Source organism: Labrus mixtus, chromosome 17 (assembly GCF_963584025.1).
Source record: "Labrus mixtus chromosome 17, fLabMix1.1, whole genome shotgun sequence".
Lineage (NCBI taxonomy): Eukaryota > Metazoa > Chordata > Actinopteri > Labriformes > Labridae > Labrus > Labrus mixtus.
In genome coordinates this window covers 5,743,995-5,768,643 of record NC_083628.1, presented here as the reverse complement: position 1 = coordinate 5,768,643, position 24,649 = coordinate 5,743,995, and the positions used below count along the sequence as shown (strand labels likewise).

General features: G+C 41.1%; 1 protein-coding gene across 7 annotated transcripts in view; it reads left to right on the top strand.

The window, feature by feature from the left end:
- znf618 (zinc finger protein 618) overlaps positions 1 to 19,708 on the top strand; it is a 39,208-nt gene extending 19,500 nt beyond the window's left edge. The window contains exons 5-15 of one of the 7 annotated variants that reach the window (XM_061061977.1): positions 1,878 to 1,967; positions 2,761 to 2,841; positions 3,844 to 3,933; positions 4,254 to 4,343; positions 4,597 to 4,686; positions 7,086 to 7,163; positions 8,094 to 8,138; positions 8,832 to 8,909; positions 10,238 to 10,396; positions 11,001 to 12,097; positions 12,738 to 19,708. In XM_061061977.1, coding sequence (XP_060917960.1) covers positions 1,878 to 1,967; positions 2,761 to 2,841; positions 3,844 to 3,933; positions 4,254 to 4,343; positions 4,597 to 4,686; positions 7,086 to 7,163; positions 8,094 to 8,138; positions 8,832 to 8,909; positions 10,238 to 10,396; positions 11,001 to 12,097; positions 12,738 to 13,283 — 2,444 coding nt within the window. In that variant the 3' untranslated portion in view covers positions 13,284 to 19,708. The remainder of the gene's footprint in view (positions 1 to 1,877; positions 1,968 to 2,760; positions 2,842 to 3,843; positions 3,934 to 4,253; positions 4,344 to 4,596; positions 4,687 to 7,085; positions 7,164 to 8,093; positions 8,139 to 8,831; positions 8,910 to 10,237; positions 10,397 to 11,000; positions 12,098 to 12,737) is intronic. The other 6 variants (XM_061061980.1, XM_061061981.1, XM_061061978.1 and 3 more) reach the window with 6 other exon arrangements.
- Positions 19,709 to 24,649: the final 4,941 nt, after the last annotated feature.

Genomic DNA, 24,649 nt, shown 5'->3' with positions numbered 1-24,649 from the left:
TATGCCGAGCCAAGAGGCACTTCAGGAGTTCTTGTCAAAAGCCACCTGGCTGCATAATTCTTCCCACTGCAACTTAACTAGACAGAGCAGAACAAATAAACATCATCCTTTCACTCCCTTTACAGAAATATCCTCAGAAAGGGCAACAAATGTCTCCAGCAAGTTAATGCACTTTAACATATGTAAAGAAGAGGCATTATGATGCACATATATAAAATGTATCTTTGCATAATTTGAGTCAAAACAACATTTTAATGTAACATTCCAGTTTATAAGATTCAGTTTGCTGAGAGTACAGTCTGACCAGAAAAAGTGCAAACATCATTTCTGAATTAACTTTTCATTTTAAGGTAATGCAAATCAGCTTCAGCTATAAATGCTGTAGTGTGCGTGGCATCAGTTTACTTGCTTCATATTTGTCCCCCATGTAAATAAACTTTAAATAAATACTCTATAAATACTGCTCATGAGATTCAAATGTGAAGAAAAAAAAAACCTGAACTTGTGCATACATTTTCTGTAGCTTTTCTGATTTGGAGATCTGAAAGCACTTAATTAAAGAAATAATGAAATCATTATTACCTCTTCTCTGACTCGTCCCTCAGGGATTCATCAGCCTATTTGTCTTGTTTATCTAATCTCATATAGTCTCCCTCTGTCTGTCCCAGTGCAGTCCAATCTGTTCCTTTGCATTTTAATCTTATTGTGAGTGTTCATTTTTCTTAAGTAGAATCATTTAAAAAACAGTATTCTGCTTGTTCTGAATGTTTCTGTGGCACTTTTTCAGCAAATTGAGTATGACAAGAAAAAGGTACAAGGTGTTCAGCTGCCTTTTTGAACGTATTAAATCACTGTGCGTAGGGGAATTTGTCTTGGACTCCAAGTGCTACATACATGTAGCTGCCTCCACAGTAGAATTACAAACTTACAAATTAAAATAACAAACAATCAACATGTAAACAGAGAAGCACATACCAATGAAAAACACAAACATACAGCATATTGCACAACATTTGTAAATGCATGACGATAATCAGTGAAAAGAGAACACTATAAAGTAGGACCCGACCGATATGGGATTCTTGGGTTTGATAATAATATGGATATTAGGGAGAGAAAAAATCTGATACTGATAAATTGGAAGATATCTTTCTTAGATCTATCGTTGAGCTGTAGAGATGAATATAGATTTACACATTCATAAGATATATAACGAAGACAGAATGGTCACTCAATTGGAAAGTATCTGCTCACGTACGTCTGTCACCGCTTTACACTCTGGAGAGTGATAGTGCTGTTTTTAATCTATATAACACACTCTACTGTTGACAGGGAACTGCTACCGAAAACAATGAAACTCAAATGAAACTCTGTTTCACTGGTGAATAAATTGAGTAATATCGGCTCATATCTGTGATTAAATTATCCGATACCTATCGGCCAATATTATTGGCTGGCCGATTAATCGGTCAGTCTCTACGATAAAGCTTTTACACAACTGGTACAGCCTCGAGTAACATTATTAAAAACCAAATAAACAAACCTTGTTTATTTTCTGTAGCTGCAGTGTCCAAGGTTCAGTTCAAACATGTCATCTTAGCATTTTAGCGCCATGAGGTGGTTTGCCTCTAACTGAAGTTTTTTTCCGATGCAGAAATCCCATAGGCTTTTTTCGGAAGGCCCCATGGCGATGCTAACTTCGGGGTTGGCCTACAAAAATACGTCATTTTGTTTCCTCTCTAAATCAACCCAGAGTGAAGTTTTGAATTCATGCACACATGACTGCTTGTCCATACTGCTAACATTCATTGTGAGCCTGCCTGTGTATCAGTCACAGATCAACTATAACCATATCTCTTCAATGTGCTCATCTGCAGATAACTTCCGGTACTCCTGTGACATCTGTGGCAAGAAGTATAAATACTACAGCTGCTTCCAGGAGCATCGTGACCTGCATGCAGTTGATGGTAACCCTGAATGAATTTTGAATTTTTGCATGACAATATATATATATATTTTATTTCTTTGAAACTCTGAGTCCTGAACTGGAACGTCATGTATAAGTGAACTTCCCATTTCATACTTTCCCCTCGCTGGAGAATCTCTATTTCTTGCACCAGCAACAAAAGCACAGCAGCATGCTAAAGGGGAAGGGATCAGAAAAATAGGCTGCCTTTCTGCAGGGGGAAAAAAATCAAGAAGCATGGCTTATATCGCTACTATCGGGTACATTTTTAGAAGAGGTTTGTTCTCACTTCGGAAAAGGATTCTTTCTTAGCCCGTACCTACAGAATTTCTCTTCATGCTAATTTGTGAAAAATACATTTCAAAGGTATAGCCATGAGAATAAAAACGGGAGGTTTTTCAGCTTCTCTTCACTGTAACTGGAAATGATGCAAATATACTTTTAATACTTTACTTCCTGGTACATTTTCTTTATTTCTTATTGTTTTACTGTAAAATTAAGCTGTTGGCTTTTTGTCACATGATCTATATATGAAACTCATTAGTAGTAGTATGCAACTGTATTTTGAGATATATTTTCTTTTCCCTTTTAACTCCAACACATTGTGTAATTTTGTGTGAAAAACAAAACAAGAATACAAAGATGGTATGTAAATGTTGAAATTATGCAAATACGATTTAGAAACTGTACAGCGTGTGTAGATCCTAATGATATCAATAATATCTATCTTACAGACCAGTTGAATAACTTTTGAATCAAAATCTATTAGCTTGTTTCCTCCCTGTCTCTCTCAGATCCATATGAACAGGTAGTGTTACCTGTGGATGGCATTAAAGAGGAGGAGCCTGTTGAACCCTACCAGAAAATTGGACCGAGTAAGACTGTTTGATGCACTCTTTTTCTTTTTTTAAGTTCAACACACATTTAATGCAGCAAGATTACAAGATGTACTTGAGATAAAGTAGCTTTAGCAGCAAATTATGAACGAAATTGACTAAACTGATACCATTTGACATTTTAACACTCTGTCATATCATTATATACATTTTATATATTTACTGGATATAAAGAGGGGGAAATCAGAACTACAGCTAAGTATGCTTTAGGGCTGTCACTTTTTATCTAAAATCCGAACATTCATTCGAACCTGGGGCGGGAAGTTAAAATTCTTACTGTAATGAGACGTTCAAATTAGATTCAGGAGATGCAAACCTACATGAGGGAGACTCTTCGTCCCACTGCTTTAGGGGAGAGAGCCAGGGTGAACTATACCCGCAACTCTCCAAGCTGGCTCGCAAATACTTGTGTGCTGTGCGCTCTGAACGGCTGTTCTCGTCGGCAGGTAATGTTGTCAATAAAAAAGAGAGCTGCACTCGATCCGGGTCAAGTTGATAGACTTGTGTGTCTGGCAATATGTCAGTCCTTATGGTTTGACGCCTATATTGCCACAGTTTAAGTCCAAAGCTTTTGAGATTCTCTCCTGTTATCTCGAGCTCCATATAATAATAAATTGAAGTGGTTAAATTGTTTTGTTTTTGTGACCGCGGCAGCGAATCGACTGTCTTCAAACATTACCGCGTCGTGTTCTAAATTGGTCAGAAGTTGTTTTTTTGAAAAAAGTGACAGCCCTAGTATGCTTACATGGCATTACCACATTTAAAAAAGACTTTGGGTGCAACAATCTTCCTCTTGATTGTTCCTAACATGCTACACAGCTGGAAGTCTACATGTGTCCATTTCAGGCCACTGGACACAGTTTGTAATGAACAACCTTAAGTCATGGTTTTGATCCGCTAACCAAAAGTCACACTAAGCATATGAGCTAACTCCACACTGGAAAGGTTTCAGAACATGAGTCCAAAAGTCCTCCTTCGCAGGCGAAAAAGCACTCGCCCACCTCCGCAGAGACAGTGGGTTCAACCGGCGGCAGCGGGTGTCCCTTCAGACACAATTGGCAGTTTTCGCAGGTGGGAAGCCTGCACTTGTCACCTCACTAATGACTCCTACTGATAGGGGGATAACATCCTCCACACACTATGCTGGGAGACCCCTTTTGTTATTTTGTTCTCTAATATTTAGTCTTTGCTAAACGTAAGCTCCTTCCTCTTCTCCACCTCCTCTCTTCAGCTTTTTCCCTCATGAAATTAGACATTATTAACCAAATGACCTTTCCTCTATTTTATTCAACACAACTAACCCAAAAACTGGATCTTTATTGATATGATACAGGTTTTGAAAATCACTGGATTCAATCAAAGGTCTGACTTGTGTGTTTTCTTGTCTGTAGAAACGGGAAGCTACATCTGCGAGTTCTGTGGGAAGCAGTACAAGTACTTCAACCCGTACCAGGAGCATGTTGCTCTGCACACACCAATGGGTAAGCCTTTTTAGTGAGGACTTAAAGCTGCAATACCAAGGGTATGAAGATTTTAGATTTAAAGAGTTCCTTTTTTAAGGCTGCCACTTTGTACAAAGATATCATCTCATGAACATTCTTGAACATCTCGGATTTTGTTTTCATGTTACCAATGTCTTTGTGTGGATAAAATCTGTATTTTTGCATCTGCTGTCGCTAGTCTAAGCATAAGCTTGGAGATCAAACTGACTCTTTGAATGTGTCTTTGATGTAGGCTCCTTTGATATGAAGGCATCACTGTTACCTGAATGTGGAAGCATTGATATGAGTAAATTTGGCCACAGCCAAGCTGGTAAGATAAAAAGTAAGCACCATGTTTTTTTATCCTCCAATTTTTTTTTTCTTTGTTCAATCCTTGTATTGTGGTAAGCAAGATGTGCATGCCTTGTAATTTAAACACTTATACAGTCAACAGACAAAGACACATAGTCCTTCCTATTCCAGGTGGTGGCTTATTAAAATGCATCAGTATTATGCGCTTAACATCAGTTTGAGAGGGTGTGTTTTTACCTTGTGCCCAGAGCCAAGTTTTATATTAAGACATCATATTTCATATCTCTGATTGGTGATGTAGACCTTGATTGCTTTGTAACCAGCCAAGGTTGGCAACATGACAAAGTGTAATGGATGTTTAAAACAAGTCAGGAAGAAATTGATCATAGCTTGATGATGATAAAACTGAAAAGCAACCCCGTGAATGTGATCAGAAAACCAAAAGCCCTATTGACTGTACTTGTGAATAATGTCTTTTTTTAAAATGGCGGCATATTTCTGTGTGCCTGCATGACTACAGAAAGGCAGCCTGTCGGTTTACATTCATAATACTGACATAGGGAGCTTTGAGAGCAGGGACCTTCACAGTAATATCCCAGACCTGCTGTAAGGGTGTGTTAGATATTCAGCTCGCTATGACTGAAGTGTGACACACTGAGTGAGTGGAAACAGGATTTCAGAGAACACGAGGAGGCTGAATTTAAGGTTCTGGGTCACCTTGCCAATGTATTTGTGGTAATGCTTCTGGGAAAAATGAACCTATTGTGGATAGTCTTTACAGCTTTATTGACGATGCTTTGTACACTTTTTTTATTCTTGTTATGAATCTTCTTTAATTGCCTTGGGAATCTATAACATCATAATTGAATCACAAACATTAAAGCCCCTGTGAGAGTTTTTTTTATTAGTCATGAAACAGACTGCAAATTACACTGATGACTCTTTATGACCTGCAAAAGAAAACAAGACCATCATTGACTAGATTGACTGTTTCTATATTGTTCTTTTTGATGTCTGAAACTGCTGCCGCGGGGTAGGTGTCAGAAAGAGATGATTGACCGCACGCCGACGAATCTGACATGTTCCACAGCAGAAACACACACAGAATGACACGTTTGACTATTCACAGAAAGCAGGATAATAGTTTTTTTTGTCAGATAACTTTTATCTACACATGTACAGTACAGGACAAAATCATTGTCACTTTGTCCACAGAGGGCGCCAAAGTCTACACAAACCAAAACTTCCTCACAGGAGCTTTGAAGAACGATTTAATACTGAAACACAGATTTTTAAAATTTCAGTCTAGTTTAAAGTTGTCTAAAGTTTTGATATTTTGCTTATTTTTTGGCCCTTGGGTGTTATTTTAGAGACAGTGGATAGAGTGTGAAATGAGAGAGAGAGAGAGAGAGTGGGGAATGACACAGGTCGGATTGGAAGCCAATCCTCCTGCTTCGAGGACTCTAACTTCCTCATGTAGGGCTCGTGCACTAACCACTAGGCTACAGGCCCCCCGATATCTTGATATAGAATTTAATACCACGTTTTAAAGTGATACATTCTCAGATCTTTAATGATTGTAGAATGGAAAAGTATGGAAGCTATAAAAAATAAAGAAAAACAGTTCTTCAGTTGTATGTTTAACTTACAGCTGCTGTAAATAAACGAGAAAGCAGGAGTGGTCCACTCAATCACTCCAGTCGGCAAAAACTGCCCTCTCTCATGTCCTTTTGGCGTCTCACAAGATACAATAGATGTAGTAAAAATATCTGAAGTTGCCTGGGACTTAAGTTTTTGCTGCTGTGGGATCAGACTGATACTGATGTTGTTTGGTTTTTACTAGTATTGTATCAAAGCTAAGATTGTTGTATTGAGACCACCCTAGTCTCAACTTAATGAGACACTCTAAGTTAACTGAACAAGTAAGATCAAATTCAAATAGATATATCTTTCAGACACTGTTTTCAAACTTTTATACAGACAACTTGTTTTCATTGTTTTCCACTACTGTGCTTCACCAAAAACTTCTCTAGCTGTCCTGAATAATTTTCTTTTTCTTCCAACTAGTTTAGTATCTTTTGGTTCATGGCAACGCCCCCCCCATCTTTGTGCTAAGACGAGCGCTGCCATAAAGAACTATTTAAAGCGTAGCACACTCACATCGTAGAAGTGGGTCAAAAAGATGGAATGAAGAGGAGAAATTAAAACCCATATTTAAACGTAATATGAGCATTTGGGATCCTTTTCGTCGAGGCTGTTAGCGAGATTAATTTGTACACTGCAAACTAGTTAAGATGAATAACTTGCATATCTTTGACTTTGTTCCATTTGAACTGTTTTGTGGATCCATAGTTGGAATTAGAAATAAAGTATCTGTGTTTTTTCATTATTGGCTTGGCACTCATTGCTTCTCCTGTTTTTAACCTACAGACAGTCCATTCAGGCGGAAGCTGGAAAGTGCAATTCAGTCTAGTCTGGTTGACACAAACAGCTCGCAGAATTCAAGCGGTGAGCACTGAGTCACTTACTTTATGTGGACGTTTGTGTACTTGTGTGGAAATGTATCATTTCTGCTCGAACGGTGAAAAGTATTTTCAGTTGCCCGGGCTGGAAATTGAGATGGAGGAGGAGCGGAGAGGATGTAAAGAGGTTTGTGTGACCTACCTTGCATCAACTGTTACTATATAAAACTCTAGTCTAAGAGCTCTATTATTCCAGTCCACACTCAGACCCTGAAAATGGAGACCTTGTTGAATAACATGTTGGATCACCTTTGGCTCTGATAACAGCTGCCACAAATCAAAGCAATGACCCAAAAATAGACTTGCAATTAAAGGCCATGAAAACAGATTTCCTTCATCAGCCTCTTACTGTTGGTTACGTTGTCCTGCATGAGGGGGGAAAGAATCTGCAAAATGGACACGGCTGTGAAAGTTTTCTGCCTGTGCTGTTTTGTCCCTGCTTTTCTCACCGGTTTGAAGTATGTTTAGAGTTTTGAAGTGTATGAATCGGCTGGATTTGAATCTCAAAGTGATGATTTCTTGCAGTTAATGTTCTTATTTTTACAGGCCTGGACATTCAAACCCATCAAACCAAACCTAAACTGTCAAAGTGATGCAGAATGGTCTTTAGTACTCCTCAAACTTTAAACCTAAGGATGTAATTCCTTTCAGACATAACCTTGTTTTTTTTGTGTGTGTGCTTTTTTCTTCTTCACCAATATTCAAGGAACACGAGAAGATACAAAAAGTACAGACAGATGCTTTAAGGCATCTCATGTTAGCACTGAATCATGGATATAAAAACACATTTTTATGTATGCTTGTATATTCAAGATAACACAAAGGACACTGATTGAATAGACAAGAAAAGAAAAAAAAAAAAAAAAGGCTCACTGTGCCTGCAGTGTTAACTCCCTCCCTATCTGCTTGTCCTCAGGAACTCCGAGCCCTCTGGTGGCCAGTACCTTCGTTACATCCCAGAGTAAGTCCAACCCCACCTACCTGTAAAAACAGGAAATTGGCATGCGTTTACCCTTTACATTTTTCCCTTTTTTTTCTGGCATGCCTCATGTCATTGTTTGGTGCAAACAGTTTCCCTATTATGCACTGTTTTTCTCCTTTTAGCTTTGGTATAAATATCAAAGCATAGTCAGACTAAAACTGTTACAAGATTATTTTTTGCTAGACAATTATTGTCAGAGAAGCTGCAACTGTTTTCTGTGCATTTCTTTAAAATTGTAATCATGTGCATGTTTATTGTATGCTGTATTTATTGGACAAATACTGAAAAAAATTGTCAATACTTGGGAGAAGGAGAGGGTAAGACATGAAACGAAGTCTCTTGGCCACATTCACACCAGGGTTGTTATGACACAGTCAGTGCCTTAAGCTGCTAGGCCAGCAGGAAGCCACGACTGCAATCACTGGCACAGTAACACAACAGCTGCATCACAGTTTCTCAGAACAACTTGCTGCAAATGTGAGTCAATTTGGGCTCCACAAATATCAGAAGCAACAAATATTTACCTCGTGGAATTACAGGAAACTGACATTCGGAGCTGCTGAAACAGTACAGATCCGGGATAATAGATGGGACATAAAATGCAGTGTATTCATTTTCTGCTCTGACAAAAGAGTCAACACTCTTCTGGGCCTTGTGTGATTGTTTTTTTAGAACCATACACTTGTGGTGCCTGTGGCATCAAGTTCCAGTTCTACAACAACCTGCTGGAGCACATGCAGTCCCACGCCGGTGAGTCCACGACTGACTGCTACTGCATGTTAAAGCTCGACAAAGACAAATGCAGAATGTGAACACACCGTGCGTCTGCTGCTGCCATGCATGTGAAAGTCTTTTTGATCACAGAAAAATCATAATTTTTAATTAAAATGTAGGCACATGATCACTGCACATGACGCAGCATTCTTGTATAGAGTTTGAATGAATATGTAGTGTTAATGAGGGTTGTTGCAGATCTGGTTCTGAGGCTGCTGGATACAAACTTTACCTCTGTGCATCATGCATATAACTAGGGTTGTCAGGATACAAGATGTTTAAACCTGCTACAATATGTTTGTATTAAAAATCAAACTATAAACCACCAACTTTTTTCCTTAAGTCCTAGGCACCTGATATTGGGTAATTTCTTACTTTTTAAAGTCAATTTTTGGGCCTTTTTGCCTTACATTGGATATGAAAGCTGAAGAGAGACAGGATATGGTGGGAGGAGAGGGCGGGGGGATGACATGCAGCAAAGAGCTGAGGTCGGATTCGAAACCCACAGCCACTGCAACAAGGACTGTAGTCTCTGTACATGGGGTGCGCAACATAACCACTAGGCTATCGGTGCTCACTAATTCTTAGTTTTAAATAATAAAAAAGTGCACACTGTCTAAAATACACAAATTTGTTGGCAACATGTCTGTACTACAGAAATGCGTTGTCATCAGATTATATGATTAATAATGAATCTGTTGGTATGTAAATGTTGATAACACCAATTCCAAGCAAACCACAGTTGAAAGTCATGACGACAGGATATCACAAATAAGAAGAATAAAACGTAGAAAAAGGAAAGCAAACAAATGGCCATATCTGTGAAGCTGTAACCACCAAATGTATTTTTATGTCATAAATGAATTTGGTACAAATGTTTCTCCTCTAATGAATGAGTGATGTTGACTTTCCTTGCATGCAGTTAGAATCCCTCAGTTACCAACTTCTTAAAAAGGGTCTTAAAATACTTCTATCCACGTTTCAGAAATTCAGAAAGAACTTTGCACTTGTTGATAATGTAGCATATTTGCTCAGAGACTTATTCCGCCCGGCTAGATTAGTGGATGATCCATTGTGAGAAATGAATGAGGAAGCAAATTCTGTAACAGCTTTATGTTGTTGTGAACTGGCATGGCTGGTTTTAGATGCACTCTTTACTGTAAGCAGAATCGAGCAGTCACAGTATGTTGTATATTTGTTTTGTATTTGGTTTACTTAATAAAACCAAAAAAAAACTCTCTCTATTTGAACCGTTAACTGTTTTTTTCAACCTTGCCTGATGTTCCATCTGTGTACCTCCTCAGCGGACAACGAGAACCACACCAAAGGCGACTCTCCCAAAACCTCCTCTGCTCCCAGTCTTCAAGAGCCGCTGTGGAGAGGTTCTCAGACCCCGGCCCATCCCTCAGTTAAACTACAAATCCAGCCTCAAAGCATCAGCCAGAGAAATCACACCGTCAGCCGTAAGCATATCATTTATATATCCATAGTGATAATATGACTGATATTTAAAAATCTCTCTTTTAAAGCCCTTGTGAGGAGTTTTTACCCAGTTATGAAAGAGACTGAAATTAATATTAATGCCTCTAAATAACCTACAAAAGCAACCGGCACCATGAGCGACAACACTGCCAATTTCTCTGTCGTGATTTTTGACGTCTGTAACAGCTGTCGGGGGGTAGGTGTCGGATGAAGTGCGTTACAGCCCACTAACCCTAACCCTTTCCAAAGCAAAGATTCACAATGAGTGATATATGTATGACTGTTTAAAGACAGCAGGATGCGACTCTATGTTAGAAAACACCCTTAGACATGTACAGGAGAAGATCAGCCAAGAGATAAGAGGTACTGCTTTGTCCACCGGGGGCATCAAACATCGACAAAAACAACCTCACAGGAGCTTTAAAGTTTGAAATCAGCATGTGTTTTAAGAAAGTCAGCTTTGTTTCCATGTGTCTTATCGTTCCCTAAGAATCCGTCTTTCTTATGTGTAATTTTAACTTTTTCAGATTGATTATATTAATGTTATATTCTACTTATCCATCCCTATGCTGTGTGTGCTGACAGAGAATAACGGACTGCCTGAGAAGGAGCGACAGCAGGTAGCAGAGCGTCTCTTACGGGTAATGTGCACAGATCTGAGAATGCTGAACGTTCTCAACAGCAAGGACTTCCTGAAGCTGGCGCAGACTCTTGTGGATACGGGTGCTCGTCATGGAGCCTACTCCACCCGTGACGCTTTCGGTAACATGAGTGCCTTGGCACTGCGCCAGCTGCCCCGCATGTACAACCAAGTCAAAGTCAAAGTCACGTGTGCTCTGGGCTCCAACACGTCTCTGGGCATCGCCGTCACCTGCCACTCCCAGACCTCAGGTCCAGACGCTTGCTATGTCCTCACAGCCTACCAGGTGGAGGGCTCCAGACTGAAGCGCTACGTGCTGGGCGTGAGGGAGGCGGAGCCGAGGGAGGGGCCCGAGCAGATTCACCACTGGGTGCAGAACGTGCTGTCCGAGTTTGTGATGTCAGACATTCGCACCGTGTATGTCTCAGAGTCCAGAGTGTGGGCGGCAGGTATTGCCGGGTCCCCTCTTGGCGGTGGTCGGGGCAGGATATGCTTGCGATGCGCCGGTTGTTCTCTCGGTGCCGTTGTCCAGGCCGTTCTCGGGAAGCGCAGCCTCCAGGCTCGCGGCCTTCACGATCTGGCTGAGCTCCTCTCAACATGCAGAGAAATCGCCTCCTACTCCTCGCTGTCCCTGCGCGAGGAACAGAGCAACAACTCGTCCACAAGCACAACTGAGGAAGGCGCACAGAACAGCCTCGCACAATGCCCCACCCCGCCATGCTGGGATCGTATGGCTGAGGCTCTCCTGCAGGTCCATGTCCACTTTGAACACATATGTGAAACTTATGGACGCAGCAAGGCCACGGCTCCACTCCTCCAAGGTCTCAACAAGCATCTGTTAGGGACGCTGGCTTGTCTGCTGGCTCCTCTGCGCCTGGCAGCTCTGGAGCTGAGCAGCCAGAGGCGACCGACCTTACAGCAGGTGCTGCCTGTCTACCTCCGCCTGGAGAAGTTTTTCACATCAAAGGCGGGAGAAGCTGGAACCGGCACGGCTAGCAAACTCTGCCACTACTTCCTGGAAGCACTCAAGGAAAATTTCAAGGTATTGCTCAAATTAAATCTTTAAATTAGCAAAGTGATGAGATCTCTGCATTGCAGCTTCCTGTCTCCACAAAGTATAAGCTGGAAGCAGGACATCTTTTCCACTGTTAAACTGTAGTAACTGATGCCAGGCTTAATACATCCATTGTGGCAACAAAGTCCAACCTGTTATGTGGCGTTGCATCGTTGAAGAGCAATTTAATTTCTGATTAAACAAACTAATTTATTTCAGGGCAGATAAATAACAATATTGATGTGCAAAGGCTTTTCTGGTACTGGCTGCTTTTGTTGAATTTTACAAATGCCGATAATGATTCTAAAATGAATTCATCAATGATTCTTTTTTGTAATTCCTCAATATCTCAAAGGGTTCTTTTTTAAAAAGTTCTTCCTTCTTTCTCTAATTTTATTAAATAAATAGTTTGCAAATATTTTTTTTACCACCCAAAGAAGATGCACAAGAACTTTGTTTAAAACTTACAAAATTTGAGCACAAAAAAATGACATTTGATGCCATCCCTTCATACTTGACAGTTTGTTCGATTAGTACCAAAAATGATATTGCCCTTCAGTAACCTGTAAAGGGAGCCTTGGTATTTAACGGTTGCATATTATCCATTGAAATGTTTCTCTGTTTTTAGGTTGAACGGGCCCACCAGGTCGCCATGATCCTGGACCCACAAATCAAGCTGCGTTCAGTGCCGGCCTATCAGCATGAAGACATAATCTCCCGTGCGTGTGAAATGGCTGCTGAAAACAGGGATGGAGGTATGACAGGCGGCGGAGGGTCAGGTGGTGATGATCGCGACACCGACGGCCCGCCAACCCCTAAAATCAGTCGCATAGAGGGAGGGGGAAACAATGGTGGCACCTTAGCGGGGATCTCGACTTGCACGGTGTCCGGAAACGGCGAGAGTCCAAACCAAGTCAGACAAGAGATTTTTCGATACCTGGCCGAACCTCTTCTCCAAGGCACGCCTGACCTCTTCCAGTACTGGAGCTCAGCAGTGGGGGACAAGTTCCCCAAGCTGTCTCGGCTGGCTCTGTGGCTGCTCGCCGTGCCTGCTGTGGGCATCAGCAGCCAGTGTGTGACTGTGTGTGAGCAGAGTCTGGCGATGAAGAGGAGGCAGCAGGTAACCGCAGAGGAGATGAACAAACTAATTTTCCTTCGCTCCAACATGGGCTAAAAGAAAAAAATCCAACCAATCCTAACCAACCAAACCTTCACCTCCAACCAATGACTGAAGACTATTATTTATATACTGTAGGTTTAGACTTACTGTAAACTGAAACGTGTTTGAAATGAATATACTTCTCGAGACAAATACTTACAGGAAACCCACAATGTACAGGTAACAATCACCCTTAAAAACAACACGGCTTATTCCATATTTTCTACGGAGAAGGGACTGTTGTTAAGTACAGTGGACAAAAAAGACGGGGTGGAACGGTTTATCTCAAAAGATAGTCCTGTTTGTGATGCCTCCCTCGTTTTGGGACGCACCAATAAGCAGAGTCAGTTTCAGTCGTATCACGGCCAGTAGTTTGAATTCCTCCAGCCTAAAGGCTATAATGCTGTTATTCTCTCTGGATGGCAACATATTCAGGTAAAGTCAGCTTTCACTGCTTGAAGCTCGTGTCATACAACTCTGGAAACAGTTCTTCATATTATCAAGAGATATAGCAGTAAGTCTGAGAACAGTTGTTTCAGTTGGTGTATGACATCAAATCAAGTGGTGAATCCTCACTGCCAATGCACCTCTGACAATGAACTAAACCAGGTTTATGGTTTATCGTCATGCACCACCATAACATATTGCAACCCATTCAGCCACAGGAAAATAACATCCAATTAGATGTTTCCTTCAGTGGCCTAAATATGTAGCTGTGCATCATTTGCATGCGCTGCTCTGCATGCATTTTTCAATTAAAGCAGCTGATAAAACATTCATGATCATATGATGTTTTCCTTTTTGTTTATGTTACAAAATTTATTTTAAAAAAAAACAAACTGAAAGGGCTCTTTTGCTGCTAGATGTGTATCGGCAGAAATATGTGTCATTAGAAACGTGAACTCGGTTTCCACTAATACATTTTTTCAATGGAATTATTCAACTTTTAGAATATCAATTTAGACTATTGGATTAAAACACATTTTTTAACCTAATTATTCAAGTTGAGCAATTAAAATCCAGATTTACTCATCAGCTTATCTGGGGGTCGGGTCGCAGGGGCTGCAGGCTTCGGAGGAAAACCTCCAAAGTGAGCCCCCTAAGGATGCATCCTAATCAGATGCACAGACCGCCCCCAACTGGCTTCTGTGTGAAGGAGTAGCAGCTCGACTCTGAGCTCCTCATTTAGGCCACTTCTATCTGTGGTCTCATTCTTACAGTCACTTTCCAAAGCTCATGACCATAGACGAGGGTTGGAACATAAATCGACTGATGAATCTAAAGCCGCTTACAGACAACTTCCCCAACAGCGCTGTGACGAAGTCCTGCCTTCATAACGCCTCTGTTCTTACACATTGCACCCGTTACAACAAAACATAGGCGTCCCAGTGTGTGTGAATTCATAATTCATGAAGGCGTTAGAGGACACGGAGAGGAGCGCGAGGAGCACAGCGTGTGAGCACACAGCGGGAGCTTCACAAACACACACTCAGGCATGCACACACACAAACAGCGCTGGTGGTTTCACATTGATCGCTCGTCCCCCTGTTACGCCTCTCTCACCACCTCCGATGGCAGATCATGGGTGGGACAACTTCACCCCCATGATTCTGTGACTGTGTGCTAAACATGGTACACGATGCACAACAGGGACGAAAGTATTCTGCCTTTAAATGGCAGGCTGTAAGCGGCAGAACGTTTCGCATTCTGGCTAATATAAAACATGCATTTTTGATTTCTACTGACACATTTTTCTACCAAAAGATATACCAATCAAAAGCCCAGGTTTGCACAGAAAGGCCAGGATCATAAAGTCAAGTTGAAAAAAGAAGACGACATTGGGTTGAGCTTTTTATTTTCTTTTTTATGATTTCATTTAGCTTCACTGTAAATCAGGTGGTTTAACAAACAGGAAATTAAAACAACTCATTGGATGAATCAATCACAAATCATCCTTCAAGTTTATGTCCGGACTACACACTAATGACACCTAGAGGCCATCTTGTCTGGCTTGATAATAATTCAGGAGTATCACAATGTCACATACAGTCCACTATAGGTTTCATTAATACTCTTCTTTATACCCGGGAGGTGTTTTTTTTCCTGTGCGTTGCCCTCCCTTAAAGCGCACTAATATTATTAGCCGTCAGTTTGGTAAGCTTGTAGGCAAGGATTTAATTCCTAATGACATAAATCCTTCCCACTGTGTGCATATGTGTGTGTGTGAGATTTTTTTTTTGTTCTTTAAAGCTTAATTAGAAAAGACTTACACATAGGAACACTATTATTATTTAATTTATTATTCTTTCCTCATTTATCAATCTTAATATATAAGTCGTCTTCCTCGTGTAAGCTCCATTTTTATGGCAATAAGCTTTTATCTTAGGGCATACGTTCCAACTTAACCGAATACAAACGACTGTTCATGACACTCCTACAGGTCATTATTATCATTATTATCATTATTATTCATATTATTATGATAAAGGATACATTTATTTTTTCTGTTTGTGAAATGAACGGGATTTTCTCAGGAATGAGTGCACCCACGTTGGCACCACAACTCTTTTTCCTCACTGTACTGAAAAAAAAAACAAAAAAAAAAAAACACACCAAACTGTGACCTCAACGCCGAGGTATGTGCTGAACTGTGACTTTTGCGATGCGTTCCACCCCAAACACATTTAGTGCCATTTGCAACAAACAAAAAAAAACCGCACCACTGAGGGATTATTGTTTATTTTTGTTTTTTTTCAGGATGAAGCAATTTCTGCCAGTACATTCATGAAAGTCAACACATGCATACTAACGAAGTCGAGTTATTTATTTTTTTAATGGATTGTAAGTATACGTTTAAACGAGACGATACCTCCTCAAATGACTTGGATGAATGGAAAGTTTTACTGTACTTTAGTTTGTTGCCTTTGGTACTAATCGGTCAAGTACGAGTTGGTCATCTCTGTTTTTGGGCCTTAAGTCTTTTTTCATGCGATCACCTTAAATCCTTCAGTCGGAGCCGACGTCATGCCTTTTTATTCTTCTTAATGGCCTTCTTTTCACCATCTTTTCTAATGCTTGTATTTATTTATTTTCCTCCTTTTTTTTTCACTCCTCTTGACTCAAAGGGACTTGTGATTGATGAATGGAAACAGTGACCTCTAGTGGTCATATGTAAAAATGGACATCTGTGGTATTTTTTAAGGTGTTTTATACTTAGAAATCCCATCATTTGGAAAGAAGCAACTTACTGAACATGTTTTCTTTTTTTTGAGTCATCTATCTGTTCATTGAATGGATCAGGAATTATTTCAACAATGACTATACTCAAGCACAAACATAAAGTGTACGACAAGAAACCACAATGTTTGTTTTTAGAGCATATTGAAATATAAAAACATGCAGAGAACACTCTCGTCATTAACAGAAATATATCAAATCTTATTTTGTTTCCAAGCTTCAGGCCCAATTTCAACTTAAGATACAATCATATAACACGTCTGCCTCAATTTCAAATATACACTTCAGTCTTAGCCTGTGTGGTGACGACTTCAGTAAGTTAAAGATCAACTTGTGTTAACTTTGTAAACCTCACAGATTTGCATGGTCGGCCAGTAGGAACATGAATGATCTACAGGGACGGTTAAGTGTTAAGGACACAGAAAGTAGCAAGTCAGTACACTGCACACGGGACATTAAAGGGCATCCGAGGGAAAGGCATCGAGTGGAAAGACGAGGGGAGAGAAATGAGATTATTTTTAGTCCAGCTGAACGCACTTTGTCCAGTCTTCTCTTATAAAAATGCTTACCGTACCTTCATGAACAGCTTCTTGTATTTATGTTCAGAAATGCCTTTCTCTCCTTGATGAGTAACTTAACACCCGGATGAGAAGAACCTCTCTGATCCCCCCCCCCCGACAAAGTTTCTGCTCTATTCTTAGAAACATGCCCTGTTTCACCCCGCAGTGATGTCACAGTGTCTCAAAGGATACCTGTACATCACCGCAGGCAGGTGAGACGTTAAAGTGGCAGTAAGCAACATGAACATTCTAATGGAAAGAAAAACAAACCTTCCCTCTCGACCTCTCACCCTCTGCTACCTCATACCACTACGTAAAAAGCCCCTCCCACTAAATGACGCACCAGACCTCACGACACACCAACCGTTGTCACTACAAACTGTCCGTTCCACTAAGATACTTATGTCTGACTCAGAGGGCAGAAACACTGCAGTATGCATCCCAGAAAAGTTAAAAAGTAACCAAGAGTGTTTGCCGTACAGCCGTTACGCCCTCCGCACCGCCACGAGTGAAGGTTTTTTTGCCAAACCCAAAGCGACCAACACGCCTATAGCGCCACCTACCTTCAGTGCTAACTTGTTTTCCTGAATTAAGGCCGCATTTGAAACAAACTACCCCCCCACAAGGTTTAATTACGAAACAGTATATTCTTAGTATGGATGATTTTGATGTAAGGAGGGAGAAAAGCTTTAAAAGAAGTGGCACGGCCAGCGCGGTTAGCATCTCCGTGGTCCTAGCTTACCTGAAGATAATGAATGTTCTAGCCGATCTGTTCGCTTTCAGTTGGTTCTGAGAGAGAGAAAAGCTGTCGACACACGCTGCATGAAAGCCACGTCGTACGAGTTTTTACAGAGTCGCTGTGATTGGTTAGCTGCGTGTAACATAGCCCCGATTGGTTGATTGATTCAGACCGGGTAGGTTCTTTAAAGAAGTAGAGACAAAGGGTGGTTTCAGATCAGACACGTTTATTCTAAAGAACATTTTAATTAGTTGTTCATTGACATGCAATGATCAAAACGTGTCGGTAGAGCCAAAATTTGTATGAAAAAATGTTGCCTACTTCAGCTTTAAACCACAGGAGGTCAGTAAACACAACATTTTCAGAGGGTGTTAAGTTACTCTGTGAGGGGTTGATTTAAAACGTTCAAAGTTTCTGAAAGGAAGTTTAATGTTTGGGTTGCTTTGTTTATCCAGGTTCAAACAGTTCACCTGTTCTTCTTCTTCTTCTTCTGTATGCTTTGAGAAAGACTTCTTATGTCAACGTGATCATCTTACCTGAAATCAATCTGTACTCTGCTGTTTTCAAACCGACTTGTGTCACGTTTATATTTTGGTAAAAAAAAAAGACAAAACAAAATGCTGTAAATTGTATTTTAAATTTGCTTGATTTCAAAGCACCGGTCCTGATGTTTGACCTCGGTATACTCTGAAGGTAATGTTGTTCTTTAAAGATTGGAAATCAGTTGTCGATACAAATTGAAGCTTTAGTCAAAAGATCTAGTCAAAATACTGTACATTTGTTCAAGCCGTGATGCTCAGTTGAACTCATGAAGGGATTTTTCTTACACTTTTTAAATAAGTATTTTAAATAGAATATACTCTGGGACTAAATGCCATTGTTGACGCATTGATGTCAACCTAATTCCACTCAGAAATAGCTTCTCTTTTTTGGGTTGATTTAATGAGAATTATATCTTAAGATATGCATGCTTTTATTAGATTACTGATATATAAAGTAAACATGGTTCAATAACATCTGATGAGAAACACTGGTTTATGACTTCTTTAAAAAAAAAACACCCCGAGACAGAGAAGCAACCCCAGGCTGGATTCAGAACCTCTCGAGGTGGGAGTAGCGACGCTCATCATGGGTTGGTGTTTTATTATTTTTATTTTTTTTCTTGTCTCCGGGTTGACATCATCCATTTTCAGAGGATGTGATATGTAAATACAGAAGAACTGCTGTTTTTATGCCACAAGGGGGAGCCTTCATTTCAAAGATACAGTAGGGAACACCAATAACATTATACCTCTATTTTCTACAGTAGCATTTCAAAATAAAAGGTTTTTTGATATAATAGAAAACTCAACTTAGATACTGTTATTATCCAGCTGTAAGTTTTCTTTTGTTTCAGGATTTTAACTTATTCAGATGATAATTGTAAAAACAATATGGTATAAGAATGCTAACATGGAGATGCTTTCTGTTTGAACTCTGGATTATAGTCTGTATTATCAATTCAGGTTAAGAAACTAGTGTTGCTTTCATCCTACTTTACAGGCATTACTTCCTTTTTATACTCTGCTAAAATGCAAAAAAATGTGTTGGATCTTTATTCTCTGTTGTTTATTTTTTTTTTTTGGTCTTTTTTATCGCACTTTGGCAGCAGATTCCTGTGTAGCTTCAGATCTCAGTTGTCTTATTAGTAAGCCTAATTTATACTTTTGTAGCAACACTATTTTTATATAACGGCGAAGAAAGGGTTCAGTGTCTTCTTCTTCTTCTTCTTCTTTATTTGGTTTGTTTGATTCCTGTGTCATATGTGGCAGCGCTGTTCAATGTTTCTTGAATACATTACCCACTGTAGTATGTGATGTGTGAATAAACTCCCAATCTGTGTCAAAAAGCAGCACAGTACTTCAGTTCAGAGGAATGATGGGTGTCTGTTTATGAGTGTGGAGAGAGAATCTGTGAAGTCCTTTTAATGCCGTAAAGTTCAGTTTCCTGCTTGCAGAAGTGTGAATTAAAAGATTAGACTCGCTTTTTCTTCATTAATGAAGAACAAAGTCACTGTTTTACAGACGGGAGGGTGAGTAGAATCTATCTCTCTAGTAGGCATGTATTTGATGAACCAAGAGACAAAGAAGAGATGTCTCCCTGTGTGCTTGTTTTCAGTCTGGATGAGGACTCCCGTCCTGAGAGAAACACAGCAGAGCTTTCCAACAGTGGCTGCGCGGGGAGAGACGGAGGGCCTCAAACACATGTAGAGGGGGGAAGAGGCCCTATATGAGGGCAGAGCCATTGAAGACCCACACATGGGGAGTGAATACACAGAGGCTGCTTAGAGGTGCGTGCAAGGGTTCCCCAGGGGGCTACTGATAGGGGCGAGGGAGGGAGGGAGGGAGAGAGAGAGAAGGAGCAAGTGTTCATCGCAGCCCTGCTGTCTTTCTCCCTCCGTTCGCACCCAGGTCAGTAAGCCCCCCCCCCCCCCCCAAAAGGTGCAGGAGTTTGCAGTCGAGCAGAAACACCCGTACTCTTTCCTTCTCCTTCAAACACAAGGGCTTCCTACCCCAGACTAATTTGCAGCACATGCGTCCAAGTTTTCCTGCCACACCAAACCCCCCCCCCCCCCCCCCACACACACACACACACACACACACACACACACACACACACACACAATATATAACTTCCCTTCCTCCACACCCCCCGCTCCTGAAGGTGACGTTTTTCCACAACCCATTACCACAGTGACGTGCTCAGTTTGTTTTTGCTTACAAGCGTGCGAGCCGATGGGGGCCTCAATTTTTCAGTAATTTAGAAACGCAAAATTTGGCCAAAACAACCCCCTCCTATTGGACAATTGCTTCCGTTTCATTCTGGGGGTTTTCGGGAAAGTTGCAGATCAGCTCTTTTTCAGAGGAAACTTGAAGGGGGAGAGTGTTGGGCTGTTTTGCAATCACAACACATCCGAACATGTTGAGTAAACTGAAACTATGCATTCTTTGTTGCTGTTCCACTTCTCAAATGACTTAAACTTTATTTCGTTTTTTTAACTGCATTAGGAATATGCAGGACATAGAGTAAACTGCTTACAAAGGGGGGGGGGGGGGGGGTTCCCTGTGTGTACCAGCATTCGAACACTAGGTGGCAGTATCTGGCTTATTATCAGCTACATAGTGGACATTAGGAAAGCATCACACTCCAATATACGTGATAATTTGGTGTCCAGGAAATTGAAAGCAGCTTTGAGAGCAAAAATTTTAATGAGTTGATTTTGAAACATTTATTTGACATGTAGCTGAAAACACTGACACGCTGTCAGACTGAGGGTGAACCATGTTTGGACGCTCCTTCAGAAAAGAGGATATAAGCTGAGACTTATATGACAAAGTCAGTCAAATAGACCCAAAGCTATTTTTGATTTAACTGTTGCTTGATTGCATATGTTCATGGGGTTATACATTATATTCATATTGTAAAAACAGACAGCAGGAGTCTATCTCCCCCCCCCCTCCTCACCCTGAACGAGGCTCAGTTTGAGTTTTTAATCTGTGTTAATGTTTTGGGTCAGTGAGAGGAATCCACAGCACTGGATGAAGCTCCCCAAACTGTTTAAATGTGTTGGTCCTTCTGTTTGTTTCCTCTTCCACACCGAGCCATCCAAAAGATTCCACCTCAGTAAGTTGTTTTGCTTTCCCGAGGAAGACACATGTACCCGCCGAGCTACATTTACAGTAACAGAGAAAGTTCTGTAGACTTCCGTTTGCCCTTGGCGGTTACACAACCAAAAGAGAGGCATCCAGGTTTGGTTTTCCAAGCCCAAATCAGGCGCTGCCGTGCAGCTTTTGCTCCCACCTCCGGCATTGACAAGGTTGGCACCTTCACCCCTGCCCAACCGACGGCCATCACAACTGTCCCGACTTGTCTGCTCAGTGAGCATCGGAGGGACAGAGAAGGACAGGCAGGAAGGAAGTGTTCTCATCCTCCTCTCCTTGTCCTGTATGGAGGACCCCGCGGCACCGGCACTGTAGTTTCTCCTGCTCAGCAGGTGCTGACTTTTATCGGTAGTGACATGAATGTACAGAACTGCCAGGGCGCATCCACCCAGTTGCTGTCAGGTGTCGTTCCTGCTAACACTCCACCTAGCCCCTGACCTCACAGGCACCCGGTGCGCCTGTCTGTTCGCCTGCCTGCTCTGCTCCCTGTGCACACCTGCGCAGGCACACGTATATACAGATGCACGCACATCGTACGGTGACTCACATTCAAGTCTTTTTCCACAGAGGGCCTAAAAGATCGACTCTTTCTTGCTTCTCATGCACCTTTTAGAGCTGCTGGATTCTGCCCAGAGCCAAATATGATACAATAAGGAGATGTCCTTGTATCATTTCTGTCCTTCCTGATACGTATTCTAACAACACTTGAGTTTAGTTCTCAGAACGGGTCTGATACAATAAAATACATGCTGGAAAAAACGGTCTTTTGCTAGTTGTAGCTTTTCTGGGGACTTATATCACAAACATTTGGAGCGGTGCATTAGCTAGCATGCTCGCTGCTGACCTGTCTCACATCCTCCACTCTGAGAATGAGCTCTTACCGTCTGGTAGACGATACAGAGTCCTCAAATACACACAGAACCATTTCAAAAACTTGTTTGTGCCCACCTTGATCAAAACTTAGAACACTTTTTATTAAAGTCTTTATATGTGATTTTTCACACTTAAATGTAATATAAATCAAGTATATCCTCTGAAAATAACTCTGAGTCATGACTGTCTACAATGGGTGTAACACGCGAGTCCCACTGTCTGTGATGCTTTCAGAGTTTTCAGAGTCCTATCTTCAGTTTGTTTACATCGCCTGGACAGCCGGCTGACTCCTCCCCTCGTGTATAAAAGTTGTTTAATTGAGGGACTAGAGAAAAGAAGAATAACATACTGTACTCACTGCTTAACTGTGTTTCTAGATCACGCTCATTTCAGGTAAATTTACATGCAGTGTGGAGATACGAGCACAATAAAGATCACTAGCATTAGCATGCTAACACAACAATGCAGCGCGAGTTGTTTTGGTTTCATGCTGGTGCTCAAGGGCAACATCTGCTGGATCAAAAAATCGCACATAAAGCCAGTTTGGTTTATGCGACTGTGTCATCATGTTTTTATCTTTTCTAATGTTTCTCTGATCTTTATGTTTTTTTATTTTTATTTTAAGATGTTGTGCGATAAGTGATTTCACATCGTACCGTATCGTATCTTATTGTACAGTACCCTACTGTATCATTTCGTACCTGACACTGCATTTTCAGGAGTAATGGAAGTCGCCCAGTACTGGAATCCGATTCGTATCGACCGGTAATGATACGGCTATCATTATCCATAACGAGGTGTTTCTGCACATCCTCCCTGAAACAAATCACACACACACACACACACACACACACACACACACACACACACACAGTCTGTGAGCCTTCCTGATGAGGAATTTCACTGCCTATTACAGCAGGCAGAGCAGCATTTGAATATTTCATACGTAAGTCAGAGTTATGAGGTGACGCCAAAGTGTGAAAATATGATGTTTGACTTCTGGCTCGAGGAAGGCGAGGGCAGTCGCTGTGAAAAAGGAGGTCAAGGTTAAATTTGCTCTGCGGCTATAAATAGCTCCTTCGGCGATGTCCCCCTGATCTCACCGTTATTATTTATTAATCGTTGTCATGATCTGGGGAGCACATCCAGCCTCGCCACGCTATTTCAGACAGCTTAGAACAATGATGGGATGAGGACGAATATCTTAGCCCTACAATGAAGCCAATATCATTTGAGGTTTAGTCAAACAAGGCTTTTTTTTTCACTGATGTAATTGCCCCTTTTGTTAGACTGCCATATTCAGGATTGCTGACGCTGGTCTTTACAACCATTGTGGTTGTGTTCCTGACAAGACTCTGGCTTTTGTTAAGTACTTCTTTTCAATGAAATAACTTCTCTGTACTACAATTAATTTGCAGTACGGAAACCTACAGCTTGACAGGTAACATTGCACACACCAATAAGATTGTGTTATTTGGCTGGGAAATTATTACAAATGTCAGAAGTTGAAAGTAATCATCTCCTCTGCGCTGTCTCGGCTTATTTTACAATCAGTTCCTTCTGTTGCCGTTTTTACGCTCCCCCCCCCCCCCCCCCCCCCTCTGTAGTGTCTGCACAGTTTCCAGTCGCTCAATCAGTTCACCTTCTGTTTCACCTTTCAAACTTCTTTCCCTGCAAATGACTTGTTACACACAGTCCCCGGGGCTGTGTTGACAGCTCGCCAAGCTAAAACATATACCGTGTACTTGTAGCATAGTGAATTTTTAAATCCAGTTCATGACCTGTTTGTTCGTTCGTCGCCTTTTCTCTCCCCTTCTCGGGGGCGGTGCGCTTCTCTCACCTGCTTTGTATTGGTGCCGTCATGCAAATGAGCATTTGAATAACTGCAACTGAAAAGTAAAAATGGTCATCTTGTTAGGAACTTCTTTAAAGTATTTTAAAAACTGAATATTTCAGTTCTCATTTGGCAATAGTGGTACCGTGTTTGAATCTTTTATAAATAAATGTTCTCCTTGTGCTCCATGTATCTAACTTGAAGAAGCGGCATTAGTTGAGTCATATCCATTACCGTTTGTTTTTTAAAGAATAAATCAATAATTAATAATATATTTTTTATTTATAGTGATAAAGTTCGGGGGTCTTGGGGGGGGGGGGGGGGGGCCTTACTGTAAATGTCAGGTAAAGGGGCGCCGGCAGCATAGTGGTTAGTGCACGCGCCCTTTGTATGGAGGCTGTGGTCCTCCAGGCGGGCAGCCCAGGTTAGAATCCGAC